The following is a 15165-nucleotide window of genomic DNA, read 5'->3' on the forward strand; positions in this document are numbered from 1 at the left end:
CCTTCCTGATGATCTTTGGAAGGGCAACGTAAGGCTAAGCAACCGATGTCAGTGCGGTTGCTGTCCGCCAATGAGGTCCTCGCCGCACGCTAGACTAGATTGTCAGTGCCGTGCGGGAAAACCAATGTCGTGAGCAATTGCGGAAGCTGAGAGAGAATTGGGTTTTGAATGCTGATGATGATTTTATTGATGACTGAAAATGATGATTACAATGATGTGGTGTCGAGGGGGAGAGACACCAGAAAATGCTGATTGAAATGTTTGATTGTTTGGTCCCCCTTAATAATGCTTAAAAAAATAAACCAACATTACAAGACTAGTCCTAATAAAGCTGTAGAAGCACACTGAAATGAAAATGATGTAAGCTAGCCTATGATTACAATGAAAAGGACTTAGATTATTACAAGGAAAAACTAAGTCCGATGGCAGCATCTTTGTCTTGCGGGTCAGGGTCTGCGCGCGTTGCTGTGGGTGCGCGCGACACTTGATGTGCTGGCCTGAGGCTGGGCACTGGTGCTTGGCATCAGGGTCTGTGCGCGAGGCGCTGTTGGAATGGGCCTGCAGCTGGGCGCTGGCGAGGCATAAGGATCTGCGCGCGCGGCATTGTCAGGGCGTGCGGCGCTGTTGTCATATCGGTGGGGGGCGACAGAGGCACATGCGCGCTTGTCACTTGGCGCAGCCAAGACCACGGGGCCGACCATGGCGCTAGGCATTGTGAGGCTTGCTAGGCCGCCATGGGGCGCGGCCAAGGGGTTATGGTCCATGTCTGGAAAGCAGCCCATGACATTCTCCCCCACCTGAGTTGGCGCCGTCCTCGGAGCCTTATGATGATGATGATGATGATGATGATGATGATGATGATGATGATGATGGTTGTTGGATGGGAGGTCTGCGCCCCTCTGTTCTTTGAGCTTGCTGTTGTAGCGAAGCAATGATTTCATGCGGCTGACATGGAAGACTGGATGGATCTTCCACCAGGATGGAGTTTTGACCGGGTATGTGGACTTCCCAATGCGTTTTTCAATGGGCAGGGGCCCGATGTATTTTTGTTGCAGGCGAGGGTCATGGGTCCTTTCTGCAAACAAGTACCGCTTTGGGATGCATAGCATTACTTTGTCCCCTGGTTGATGTTAGGCAAAGCAAAGCTTTTGTTCGGTGAACCTTTTTGCCCGCTCTTGGGCCCTGATGAGATAGCTCCGCACTATCTCCATGTTGCGCTCCCATTCGCTCGAGAAATTGGCAGCTCGAGGAGATTTCGGCATGGTTGAGGCATTCACCGTTTGCGGGAGAAGCGGTTGATGTCCGGTAACAATTTCAAAAGGGCTCTTGTTTGTATGATGGCTCTTTTGAGAATTGAAACACAATTGAGCAGCATCCAGGAGCTTCACCCAATGCTTCTGTGATCCGGTTGCGAAGTTGCGAAGATATTCCTCCAGCATGTCATCGAACCGGTCTGTCTGGCCATCCGATGGGGGATGGATGTCTGAGTTGTGACTCAATGTTGACCCAAAGCACCTGAAGAGATGGGTCCAAAAGTTTGCTAGTAAAGCGTGAGTCGCGCCTACTAACAATGTTTTTGGGCAGGCCCCAATGTTTGACAATGTGCGAGAAGAAGAGTCGAGCTGTATCTTCTGCTGATGCATTTTTCGGGGCTGCTATGAAGGTTGCATAGTTTGAAAATTGATCTATGACAACCATGATGGATGCAAGATTGCCGACTTGGGGCAATCCCGTGATGAATCTGAGGGAAACACTTTCCCATGGTCTCTGAGTGACATGTAATGGCTGCGAGGGTCCCGGCTGTGATGAGTGATCCGACTTGTCCTTGTGGCATGGCTGACAAGTCTTCACACAATGATGAGCGTCACCAGTCTTTTGAGGCCGATGACATGATGGTTGATTGTTGCTGCGAAGGGTAGCCTGAACCTGGGGTTCATGTCTGTTGACTACCTTCTCCAACTGCATGGCCGAGATGTTTTCAGCGGCCATCTTTATAGGAAAACATGGAATGGTGCAGGGCTTGGCCCCTTTTTCTCCCATCATCAGGAGCATGTTGGCATATGGTACCGGAATGGTGTTGGTTTGCCTCATGAACTCTAAACCCACTATGATGTCGAAGTCATCTATGATTGCGATGCGCAGGTCGATAATAGAATGAAAATTCATGTTACGAGCAGCAGTACTTAATTTGGATGTACAGTCAGACCTCTCTATAATAGAATTCTTATATAACAGTCATTTACTATAAAGTCAAAAAAATTTGGAACAGAACTTTGATGTTATGCTATAATAATATATATCCTTTATAACAACACTTTACTACAACTTACAACCAAAAAATATCGGAACAAACGCGACTGTTATAGAGAGATTTGACTGTATAAGCATTCAATCCTTTTTAAAACCATGCACGGAATTTTGCAAACATGCACTTTCAGTCAAGATAGATGAGTTCTTTCGACTCTCTAAATTTTGATGATAGAAATATATAATCAAGACTCAGTAGACAATAAATATCTAGTAATTTAAAATAAATAAAGTGTCCGCAAGCTAACTTTAAACACCAATGATAGAATTAATCAGATAAATATATTTAATAAAATAATTGAGGCGTTTGCAAACTGATTTGGACACTATCCTGATTTTTTAAAAAAAAATTGCTCTCTACGAATAATATATTGAAGGGCTCATCGAAAAAGGAAAACAAAAACAAAAGCGTATTGCTCCTTTAAAATGACTTTGAGAAAGCAAAAGTTTAATCTCCATAATTATAACAATAAAAAAAATTAATTGAGTTCAACGATTATTTTGAGGGTAAAATATAAAGGTATGATGCTCTTGTCGCTCTTCGATAATAACAGCACAAAACTAAGAGTAAGTTTTATTGATTATTTCGGTGATCACCACGTTGTGGAGATGTAAAAAGATTTGTACATTCTTAATTAAAGATTTCGAGTTCGAGTTTTAAAAATAAAAATTCTGGAAAAAAAATCCTGTCTATTGAGCCTGAAAAGGGCAGCTATGCACACAAACCATCCTGCTTTCATGCATATTTCGAAAAGGGTCGCACCTCAAAGTTGTGACGTGAACAGCCTACTCTACTGCAAGCATTAATGGTTATTTTCACCGCTCAAATCCGTGACTTATAGGTCACACGAAAATAAATTTATCGTTGTTCTAAGGCTTCCCTTCTCTCCAGCAGCCTCATGTAACATAAATTTAAATTAATCGAAACTACCAAAAACAAGATTATTTCAGTGTATGAAAAAAATAAAGGTCTGATACACTTTTGCTCTTTCTGCAATGTCCCATTTTTTCTTTTTTTTTTTTTGGTTTCTCATCCGGTATTCGGTACCTGTTTTGAAATCCGACTATATTCGGATTCGCCCCGGATAAGGGCCCATTTAAGGGATAGCATTCTCTATCAAGAATTTTCTCATACCCAAAACTCGAACCCGAGACCTCTAATTAAAAAACGAGCAGCCTCATTTACTAGACCACGTCACTTGATGGTCAATGTCCCACTTTTTCAGTAGTGATGAATGATGACCTAACTTCATTTCTGCCTCAGCAAACTAATTACAGACTATACAGTACTGCATGCAGTTTATATTAACCCCACCTCCACGTGAAGCTGTCCCAAAAAATCAAACACTTTTTTCAACAAAATCTATTGTAAGTTTCAGGTGATGATTTCAAACTAAGGAAAATAACCAAGAATCTGTATATCTTATATTATTATTGCATGGAAAACTAGATACACCCTCTTATTTAATTCTTTCATAAAAAAAAAAAAGATAATTCGATGCACAAAGTATTCTATATTCTTATATGCAGGGTTTGACAAAGTACCGCACCTCAAGAGGGTGTGTGATACTAATAGCTTACTCTGATAGAAGTATTAGCGGCTGATTTTACGGCCGAACCCGTGACCTATAGATCATACGGAAACAATTTAACTGTTGCTCCAAGGTTCTTATAGGCCGTATTGTACAATTGAAATTTTTTAAGGTTTAGAACTGTATTCCTTTGATATTTTTTCAATTCTATTTTCTACCTATTGTTACCAAATAATTTTTTTAAAGAAAGTTAAAATTGAAAAAATTAATAAAGCAATAAGGAGACACTTATTAAAAATTTAAATTTATGAGTTCCTTAAAATATTTAGCATTGAACTTATTGTACATTATGAATTTAGAATATAATACTCAATAAATTTTAGTAAATTTTCATCTATATGTCAATATTTCATATCAAAAATATTGAAATGAATCTCCTCCATGGAAATATAAAACAAATAGAAAATAGAGACAGTGAGAGTAAATTATCCATTTAACCGGTTTTTACTTATTATATTTCAAGGTCAAAACTTATTATTCGAGAAATTACATTTCTAAGAAGTAAAGATTTCAATTTCTTCAGTATTTACATTAAACTTTAAAATTAATATATAAAAAATTATTAAGAGAAAAATCTGAAATTAAATTGCTATTTTCACACAGAGCATAGCTACTAGTTAAACATTACTTATTGAAAACAAAGAAGGTTTCAAACGGGTCGGGCTCCACTTCCTCCTCTTCCTGGGTCGGGTCGGCCCGTCCATAATTTTGCAGGATTTTCAGAAGTTGAGCCCCTTTTCTCCTCCCTCTAGCACTACAATCACTTTGCAAAGCCAACATCACCGCACGAGCCACCTCTTCCGCCGGAGCAGTCACCGGCGCACCGTCACACGCGCCGCCGTATATCACCGTCAACACACCAATAGCATATTCCTTCCCTCGATTCCCTTCCAATCTCCCCATAACTTCCACCATCATCGGCACCGCCAACGCGTGCGACCTAACTTCCTCCGCCCCTTCCGCCACCGTGCACAGCAGTTCCAGCGCCGCTAACGACCGCTCCGCCGCCGCAACTTCCAAGTCCGACAAGACTTCCACCACTACCCCTACAGCTCCTGCCTCGACCGCCACGTGTCGGTTATTCTCCGACAAACAAAGTGCTAATAATACTTTGCTTGCTGATTTTGATATTTTTCTGTCCGTTAAACACCCCACTACCCCTTTCATCACTGTCTCCGGGCATGTCACCGAATTTCCGCCGCCGTCAACGGGCGCCGCCACTGGGTTTGGAACAAGTGAATGCTCCAGCATGTGCATTGCCTTAACCTTGTTGAAATTTTAAATAAAAATGAACAATAAGAACAAATTAAAGGAGCGTTAAAGAAATTTAAAAATTAATTTGGTATTGCAAAAAAAAAAAAAAAAAAAAACAATAAATCGACATGCCTTTTTATAAGCATACATTCAAGCAAAAAATTCAAAAAAAAAAAAGAAAAGACATATCAATTACTAGCACAATTGAACACATATATTGTATTATTATTTCGACTAGTCGAAATTTAAAAAATAGCACAATTTAACTCCCGCGTTGTTATCAGCGAGAAAATGACATTTTTATAATTATAGATTTAAAGTTCAGTATTTTTTGAAAAGTTGTTCATTTTCTTATTTTATGGGTTTTTTTTTTACTTTTAGCCCGCGCCAGAAATTATGTACATTCACTAGTCGAAAAAGTATATAAAATTTGTATATTTTGTATATAACTATGTACATTCAGTAATCGAAAAGTATATAAAATTTATATAATTTTTATATATAACATACAAAATGTATATACATACAAAAAATATACTACTTTTTGGTAGTATTTTAACGGCTACTATACAGTATTATTTTCCCTATAAAATTCGTGTCGAAAATGCTACTACAATTGAATTAGTTTATTACTATATGCTACTCTCTAAACATGCACATTAATAGGCTTATAAAACAAAAATTTCGAAAAAAAATCCAATTATTAGCACAATTTAAATATCTATTCCATTTTCATTTTGACTAACAAATTGTTAAAAAAAAAAAAAAAAGATCAAAATTTGAACTATTATTCAAACAAACCTTGTCCAAGTCGGAACAAGTAGTCAACTGTAATTCCGCCACGTGGAATAACTCCTCCAAATTAGCGCACAAAACCGGCGGTTTAACTTTCGTTATCTGCATGTCTTCTCTTGGTGGACGTTCTTGTGTGTAATTAGTGTGTGAAAATGGTGAACTTTGTAATGGAAATCTCCATTGAGTGAAACTCTGTGAAGTACTATTAGAAGATGATGAAGACTCCGATGAACTCGCCGGAGGCGGCGGTAATGGTAACGGTAACGGAGTTAGCTCCGGTGGGTCGTCGGAAAGTGAAATGGGGAGGGTGGGTGGTGTGGTGGTAGTAGGGCTGAGAACGGTTTGAGTACAGCGGCGGAAGAAACCACAAGAAAATAGTGGATTTGGTGAGGTTTTGAGCTTAGTAGGGTTATGAGTTTTCATGGTGAAGAAAATTAAGAGAGAATGAATTTGGTGGTCCAATGATTGTGCTATGCTTGAATGAGATAGTTCATTTAATATAAAGGATGCAAATGTTGATTCAAAATTTATACTAGTATATTAATTGGTGATGTGAGGGGTTGCTTTAATGATAAGCAATCTCCAGTTTAAATCAAGAGGTTGTGAGTTCGAGTCTCCCCGAGAGCAAGGTGGAAAGTTCTTGGAGGAAAGGATGCCCGAGGTCTATTTGGAAAAAGTCTCTCTACCCTAGAGTAGGTGTAAGGTCTGCATACACACTACCCTTCCCAGACCCCACTAAGTGGGATTATACTGGGTTGTTGCTATTGTTGTTATGAAGTAAAATAATGTAATATGCCCGGGGGTGAAGCTCGAGACCGAGGCGCGGGTTCGACCGAACTCAGTAACTTTGGTCCAAATTCTATATTTGTCTTAAGAAATTTATTTAATATGTTAAAATTATTAATTTAAAATCTCGTAACTTATTAGGCCTAAAATCATGAACCCACAAACTTCAGATTCTGGCTCCGCCTTTGAATATGCCGTCAGACCTATGTATAACAGCATTCTTATATAATAGTAGTTATTTACTCAAAAAGCCTAAATATTTCTCAGAATCGACATGTTATGTTATAGGAGCAATATTTTTTTTTGGTTTCCCACCCAGTGTCCAGTACCCGCATTAGGGCCCGGGTTAAGGGAGGAGCAGCCTCATCCACTGCACCACATCACTTGATGGTATTATAGGAGCAATATATATTCTATATAACAGCACTTCATTATAACAACCAAAAAATATTAGAAATAAGACTGTTATAGAGAGGTTTTGACTGTATATTTCCTTATTGATCTAATTTCAAACTTAATAGTAGTTTCATTTTTTAGAATTTGTTTGATTAGATATGGAGTTTAAGAAAGAAAGATTTTTATTTTGGAATTTATGTTCTTATATATGCCATAAAATTTGTATTACTATAAAGTAATATTATTAAGAATAAAATAAAAAATTTAAAGCTAAATTATTTTTAAATATAAAAGTGTATTATTCTTTTAGGAACCGACTACAATGAAAATAATGTCACACAAAAAATAGAATCGAGGGACAATAAATGAGTTCAAGTACCATATACAAAAATATATACTATATAGTATATAGATCTTTTATACCATTAAGTTAAGCTGTAATAACAAGTAACTTTTCACTTAATTTTCACGGAGAGCTTGATATATGACTATATAATGTAACTAATTGAATAAATAATAAATATAACATAAATTCAATGAAATATTATCAAACATCCTTTACTATTTCGGATAGCATTTATGATTTTACATTTTTTCTTGATTATTGACGTTCATGATTTTCATGTAATTATAGATACTATTTTCTCGAGAACACATAGTATTCATCAATATCTTGGTCAACTGACCAAGGAGCATCGCGTTGGCTTTGAAATATAAATATACAAGTCTAATTACTACAAAGAGGATGAGAGAAAAAAGAAAGTTTAAAAATGTATTCAGTGATGTAGAATACCAGTATCAATTATTGGACTTCTTATCTCCGCCCCAATAAAAGCAGGTACATCCTGTAGAGTGTTAATAACGGTTCAGTTGAACCCATAATTTTCGACGCGTAATAAAATTTTATATACAAAAATTCGTTAAAATTACAAAAGTACTAGATATAAACTCATAAATTTAAAAACATAATGAGTTTAATATTAAAATCTTAAAAGTTAAATCCTTATGTGTTTTTTAGTCTGCAAAAATGGTGGGGACGACTCCATTGTTGACTGATCGAAAAGCAAAATATAGAAAGTCAGTATTCTCCATGCACGTGAACTTGGCAGAGGAACTTGGTTATTAGGTTACTCATTTTATTTTTTATTTATTTTGGTTACTCATTGAATTACATATTTGTACTCCGTACTAGGTTTCTACTTTTAAGGAATGCCAAATACATATATACATATCATTAAATTTGGCCTAATTTTTTATTTTGGTACTTTAATTCAGTTTTGTTTCATTTTGGCCCTCCAATTCTATTTCTTTTATTCCACTTTGACACAAAAAATTTTCTCCCAAGTAAAAATGCAGCGCGTGCAAATACCCAGCTGCTACCCCACCCCACCCCACTGCCCCCCTCGCAAATTTTCTTTTACTTTTTTTCTAATTTCAAATTATTATTTTTTTCATTTTTTCTGCCTACTATATATTTTCAATAATAACTATGGGTTCAACTGAACCAATAACTTTCGACACGGAGTAAAAATTTGTATGTAAAAATTGATTAAAGTGTAAAAAAAGAATAGATATAAACCTATAATATTTAAAAATATAATGGGTTCTTTTGTTCCACTTTGACACAAAATTTTTTATCCTAAGTAAAAATGCAGCGCGGACAAATACCCAGCTACTACCCCCACCCCCACCCCACTGCCCCCACCCCCCGCAAAAAAAAATTGTAATTTCAAATTATTATTTTTTTGTTTTTTCTGCCCCCTCCCGTGGAAAAAATATTTTTTAATATATATTTCAGTAATAACTACGGGTTCAACTGAACCCATAACTTTCGACGCTGAGTAAAAATTTATATGTAAAAATTGATTAAAATTGTAAAAAAAAAAAAATAGATATAAACCCATAACTTTAAAAATATAATGGGTTCAATGTTAAAAACATTAAACTTGAATCCATAGGATTTAAATTTTGAATCCGCCTCTACGTTGGGAGTATGAAATTTAGCTTAAAAAATGGCTCTCACGCGCCTACAACGGTGAGGCAAATCACACATGAAATCTAGTCACCTTTTGTGTTAAAGTGGAACAAAAAAAATGGGGTCGGAGGGCCAAAATGGAACAAGGCTAAGTTAAAGTGCCAAAATAAAAAATTGGGCCAAGTTTAATGGGTTGTCTATGTATTTGGCATTTTTTTTTTATTGAATTACATATTTGTACTCCGTACTAGGTTTCTACTTTTAAGGAAATTTGTTTCAAAGGAATTAGTGGGCTTTTGGACATAACAATTATAAAATTTTAAAATATGGGGGAAATTTTTAAGTGAAAATAATATTTGAATTTTATAATTATGTTTGGACATGAATATAATTTTGGGGTGTTTTTAAAGTTTTGAGTGATTTGAGTGAAAATTTTGAAAAACAGTTTTTTGGCATTTTTGAAATTTCCGAAAATTTCCAAAGTGCATCTTCAAGTGAAAATTTAAAATTTTATGAACAAACGCTTATTTCGGACAAAAGTAAAAAAATTTGAAAAAAAGGAAAAGACTACTTATGTCCAAACGGGCTATAATATGAAATTTTTCGCAAGAAGCAATGTTTTTTTTAATTTAAATTTCTATGGTGTATCCTAAATTTAAATTTTATGGGTTCATCAACTATCCAAGGTTGAAGCATGATTGAATAAAGATTATAGACCCTTTTTTTTTAATAAAACTAATTTTTTCGTGTAAATAACTCATTTCGATACTCAGGGTGGGTTGATAACCCACAACGAAAAAGCATACATATATATATATATATATATATATATATATATTTGAATCCAAAATATATAATTTATACGGAAAGCTACTAGATTTTACTTATGAGCAAAAAGATATTTAGATGATCAAGTTACTTATAATCTCTTAATCTGGTAAAAATAATTAATAATTCGCTATCACAAATTAATTTATTGATAATATAACAAAATATTTTCATGTGGGGATAACTTATCTCTTTCTTTCACATGACTCGAACGTTTCCGAGAACGTCAGAAATCTTTTTTCAAACTTTCCAAAAAGATATTTTCAAACTTTTATAAACAAGTTATTTTTTTAAAAAAATTAATCATATTAATATTATATTAAAAATTATATTTGAGTTATTTTAAATAAAAGTGTATGTTCCTAAAATTGAGAAATATTAATCATACATACCTAATTTATAAGGGAAGAAATTGTCACATAAAAATAAAAAATATCAGTCATATACAAATAGTGAAGAGGTTTAAAAGAAATAAAAAGATCATTTACCAAAAACTTTTTTTTTTTTTTTTGCAGGGGAGGGGGGTGGTAATTCCTATATTAAATCCTAGATTTTTTATTATGAAAATTTTCATCTCTATATTCTCCATCAATAATTTTTCACATTATGTGAGCGTACTCATTCATATATATGCAGCCTAATTAAGTAATTGTGGTTTTTGAATTCTTTCCTTTCGTTTTTAAAGAAACACCACCTTAAAATCTTAACAAGCAATTATTGAATAATTATGTATATTGTAATTGCTTTTATTGGAGAATAAAATGTTAGTTAGCATTAAGATATTAGTTAGCATTAAAATACCCTTTTAAGAAGAAATCTAATTAGTTATATAAATCATAATTACAATTTTGTCTGACATAGAGAATATTGTCAAAGCGCAAAAAGTTAATTAATTTATTATGTATAGGTTTCTTGTTTTTAAATAATATAATTATAGATAAATATAAGAAATAGATAAATATGAAAGTTTTTTGTTGATTAATTTATTTTTAAAAATATTAAATTAAATTGCTAAAAAGTTAATTTGCCAAAAGCTGTAAATGATAAACTCCGTCCAATATTTACTTATTTATCCTACTTACCATATATCAATATTTTTAAAAATGGGGTCAAAATTGTCATTCATGGACTTGCTTTCTTGATCTATGCAAGATAACGTACTATTTATTCATGAATTTCAGTTGGCCTAACACATAACATTTATTAATTCTTTTAGAAAAATAAAGGACTCCTAAACCTAAAAGAAATTGAAAATGAGCGAAATTTCTAATGTGATTTTCATGTGTTATTTCTTTTTAAACAAAAAAAATAGATTATGCAGTTCAAATAAGAAAGAATTTTAATACATAAATTTAATCTAAAGTCTAAAATATTAGAAAAAATAATTAGACGTTTATTCTTAATATTAAAAAATAATTAACTGACTATTAAATTAACCGAAGTTTGTAAGATGTCTGATATGAAATCAACCAATCCAAATTCAAAGTATGAAACAAAGAATTATATAAAAGTTAACAAAATTTTGTAAAATAAAGAGCATATAAATTCAATTACCTTATAATTTAAATTAAAACCATTGTTGAAAGAAAACTTCCAGATGATAGGTTATATAATACATTATTCATATAACATATGCCAATAAATATTGTATACAAGTGAAAGACTAGGTATAATACAAATTGCTTTGGTATATGTTCAAAGTTCTAATCAAATACTTTAATGAAAAATCAATTACTAATATAAAGTTTATAAATATATTCACACAAAATTCAATTATTAATATAAATATATTCACACAAAATTCAATTACTAATACAACAATATTCTCAAAGAAAGAGAACCTAGAACGAAAAATATTAGGTAACTATATTAGATAATTTATTTGGGTTATTAAATAAAAAACGAAAAAGATTGAAGCCCCTAAAAATATATATATTGATCTAATTTAGTTAATTCAAGAAATAATTTTTTCTCTAGGCGTTATTGTAATTTCTTAGGACATATGCAGACATCTTATGAAAACTATTGTTGTTTTTGTTATGCAATACAGAAAACAAATAACAAGTTAAAACTATAACATAATCAATTTTGCTTTATTTTTTATAATTTTTTCACCATCAATGCTCTTCTTATAGAAATAAATTATGTATCTTAAGAATAGAGCCGTCAAAATGGGCTTGGCCCATGAGGCCAGCCCAACCCAGTCCGCTACTTGGGTAGGGGTGGGTTGAGATTGTTTTAGCCCATTTAAAATTGAGGCTTATAAGCCCGACCCAAGTCAGCTCGTTGGCCCTTGAGGCTTGACCGAGGCTGGCCCGTGGACCAAAAATTAATTAAATTCATATTTAAATATTTTAAAAAAGTAAAAACTAAAAAAATATTAACTATAATCCACATTTTCCACCCTTAGAATTCTCATTTATCCTTCCATATCAACTAGAATTTATATTTTTGATATGGATGTAGTATGACAAGATTAGTTTTTCTTTTGCTTAATTAACAACGAACTAGTAAAGTTTTAAGTGGCCAATAGTAATTTTTTTCAAAAGAAATATTACTTTAAGTGGCCAATGATCAGTTTGGTTACTTTAATATATTATTAGTTATTAAATTGCTCTTCAGTATAGAAAAGGTCAAGTTTTAATACCCAAAGAAAATTGTAAAACACTAGCAAATTTCATGAATTTTAAAAATTTCATGGACTATAATGATGAAATCAACAAATAATGTTAAACCTAAATTAAAAAACCTTAACATATAAACTTATCGAAGCACTACCTGAATCTAAGGAAAGTGTAAGAAAAGTATTAAAAAAATAGTCATGTAACGTTAAAAAAGAAGAGCTAGAGATATAGAGAATTTGCATTTCAATTACGAGATTCCTTATCAAATATCAAGATTCTTGTGCACTCTAAATAAACAGAAGTCGTTCATATGATTAAAAAATTATATCACGAAAAAATATCTAAAAATTTGAAGAGATATTTTTTCCTACAAAGTTGAAGGGCCGGCCCGCCCTAGCCCGCGACCCTCTAAGAGCTGGGCTGGGCTGGCCATTTTAAGGCCCATATAGATGGAGGGCCAGCCCGCCCTAGCCCACCAAATTAAAAAGCCCACGAGGTTTGGGTTGGGTTGGGCTGGGCTAGCCTGTTTTGACAGCTCTACTTAAGAATTTTATCAATTTTAAATAATCTTACTTGTATGATGATCTTAAAAATAGTAAAATTGAATTATTGTGCTCACTACTCTTTCATTTCTAGTTTATGTGAATCTTTTCGCTTTTCAAGAGTTAATATGATTATTATTTAAAGCTAAATTGAATTAGATTAACTTGATATTTTAAAGTTAAAATTTAAATATTCAAAAACTATATAAGAAATACTATAAGTTGCAATTTTTCTCGCGCCAATATGATGGAAAAAATATTTTAAAATTTCGGTAGTTTGAATCTCGAAAAATATTTTTTTTGTACATAAATTGAAGCCGGGGGAGTAATTAATTCAAAGACTTAATTATTTGTTCTAACTATTAAAAAGAAATAACTTTATTTTTTTCGCATTGGGGATTCGTACTTTTATAATTTTCGAACTCCTTCAACTCGAATAATATTTTTATCTTTATTAATTTTTATAATATTTGAAACATAAATTCACTAGTTTTAAAAAATATTTAATTAAATATAAACCTCTCACTTTTATTTAATAGTAATAATATACAGAAGCTTCCCTTAAAATTCTAAGTGCACTATATAATAAGAATAAATGTCAAGCATTTCATTGAATTTGCAGTAAGGAAAAGAAACTCAATACTCCTACGTAATACTCCTATTTCTCAAAAATAATTTTTTTTAAATGTCTATATTAGGATTTTCCATGTAATTAAAATAAGGAAAAATTTAATAACCAAAATTTTAGCTGATTTCAAAATCATAAAATTTAGGAAAATAATTAAATTATAATTTTGTCTAATATAAAGTCTATTTCTAAAGGGTAAAAAAGGCGAACGACATTTCGCTAATGACATCCGTGCTTTTAATATAGTATAGATACCCTAAAAAATTTAAATCTCATTTGTTAAAAAAGCAGGAGTAAATACTTATTAACATTTGTTGTTTATGCCAAAGTAATGCAAGTAACCTTAACAACAACAACAACAACCCAGTGTAATCCCACAAGTGGGGTCTGGGGAGGGTAATATGTACGCAGACCTTACCTCTACCCCAAGGGGCAGAGAGGCTGTTTCCAGGAGACCCTCGGCTCGAAGAGGCAACAAGAGACACTATATTAGTACTATCAATATACTCATAATAAAACAACATAAAATACCATAAAAATCATAACATAACATAAATACCATAAAAAACAATGTAACAGCAATATAAGAGATATATGAAATACGAGAAAGATGTAAGGTATTAATACACAGAAAATAAAGCACAGCATCAGTAGTTGATCAATAGCATTCTAAGACTAATTTCTAACTAAAAAATAAAGTGATAATATAAACTTTGGTTAATTAAGTAAGAAATACATATAAAAAACACTTATTTTGTTTTTATCGATTTGGTATAAATATTGGGTATAGATAAATGGGTGTCCACTGAAGACATATTTTTGTCTACTAAAATAATTAATTATTAAGAAAGCAGTGTTATTGTTTCAATTGTCTTATTCATACAATTTAATCATATGATTACCTTTAACATGTTATAAAGTATTCTATACCCTATAACATTATTCTATATGAATTTTTTTTTTTTTAACGAATTCACATTTATTTACTACGTAATATTTTAAACTCGCCGTGATATTTTATTTCAATAATTTTTTCGGTTTCTACATAAAAAGAGAAAAGGTCTAAATTAAATAAATTATTCAAAATTGTTCAATTTTGTCCTTCGTTATACCTTCGATCTATTCATATTTTTTATTGTTAGCAAGTCGTCTTATATTTGACCTTATCCTCAAGGAAACTCCAATATGAAATGGCGTTCAACTCCTCGAGAAAAAATATTTAAATTTACCCCTCAAGTTTTAAATATAATTTAAATTTATCTGCATATTAGGGTTAAGAGTAAGGGTGTGTTTGGTATGACGAAAAATATTTTCCGGAAAATGTTTCCCAATTTTTCCATGTTTGGTTGGCTTAAAAGTTTTGGAAAATATTTTTCTCATGAACTCATTTTCCTTAAATTGGAGAAAAATATTTTCCATATCAAGAGAAGAGAAATAC

At 32.7% G+C, this 15165-nt stretch overlaps 1 protein-coding gene across 1 annotated transcript; it reads right to left on the bottom strand.

Annotated features, from left to right (window-relative positions):
- Window positions 1-4451: 4451 nt before the first annotated feature.
- LOC104246952 (U-box domain-containing protein 1) lies at window positions 4452-6428 on the bottom strand. The gene is made up of 2 exons (XM_009802867.2): window positions 5955-6428; window positions 4452-5165 (listed from the first exon to the last, which is right to left on the bottom strand). The coding sequence occupies exons 1-2, from the start codon at window positions 6369-6371 to the stop codon at window positions 4524-4526; spliced, it is 1059 nt and encodes a 352-aa protein (XP_009801169.1). The 5' UTR covers window positions 6372-6428; the 3' UTR covers window positions 4452-4523.
- Window positions 6429-15165: the final 8737 nt, after the last annotated feature.

The sequence above is a fragment of the Nicotiana sylvestris genome, chromosome 9 (assembly GCF_000393655.2).
Source record: "Nicotiana sylvestris chromosome 9, ASM39365v2, whole genome shotgun sequence".
Classification (NCBI taxonomy): domain Eukaryota; kingdom Viridiplantae; phylum Streptophyta; class Magnoliopsida; order Solanales; family Solanaceae; genus Nicotiana; species Nicotiana sylvestris.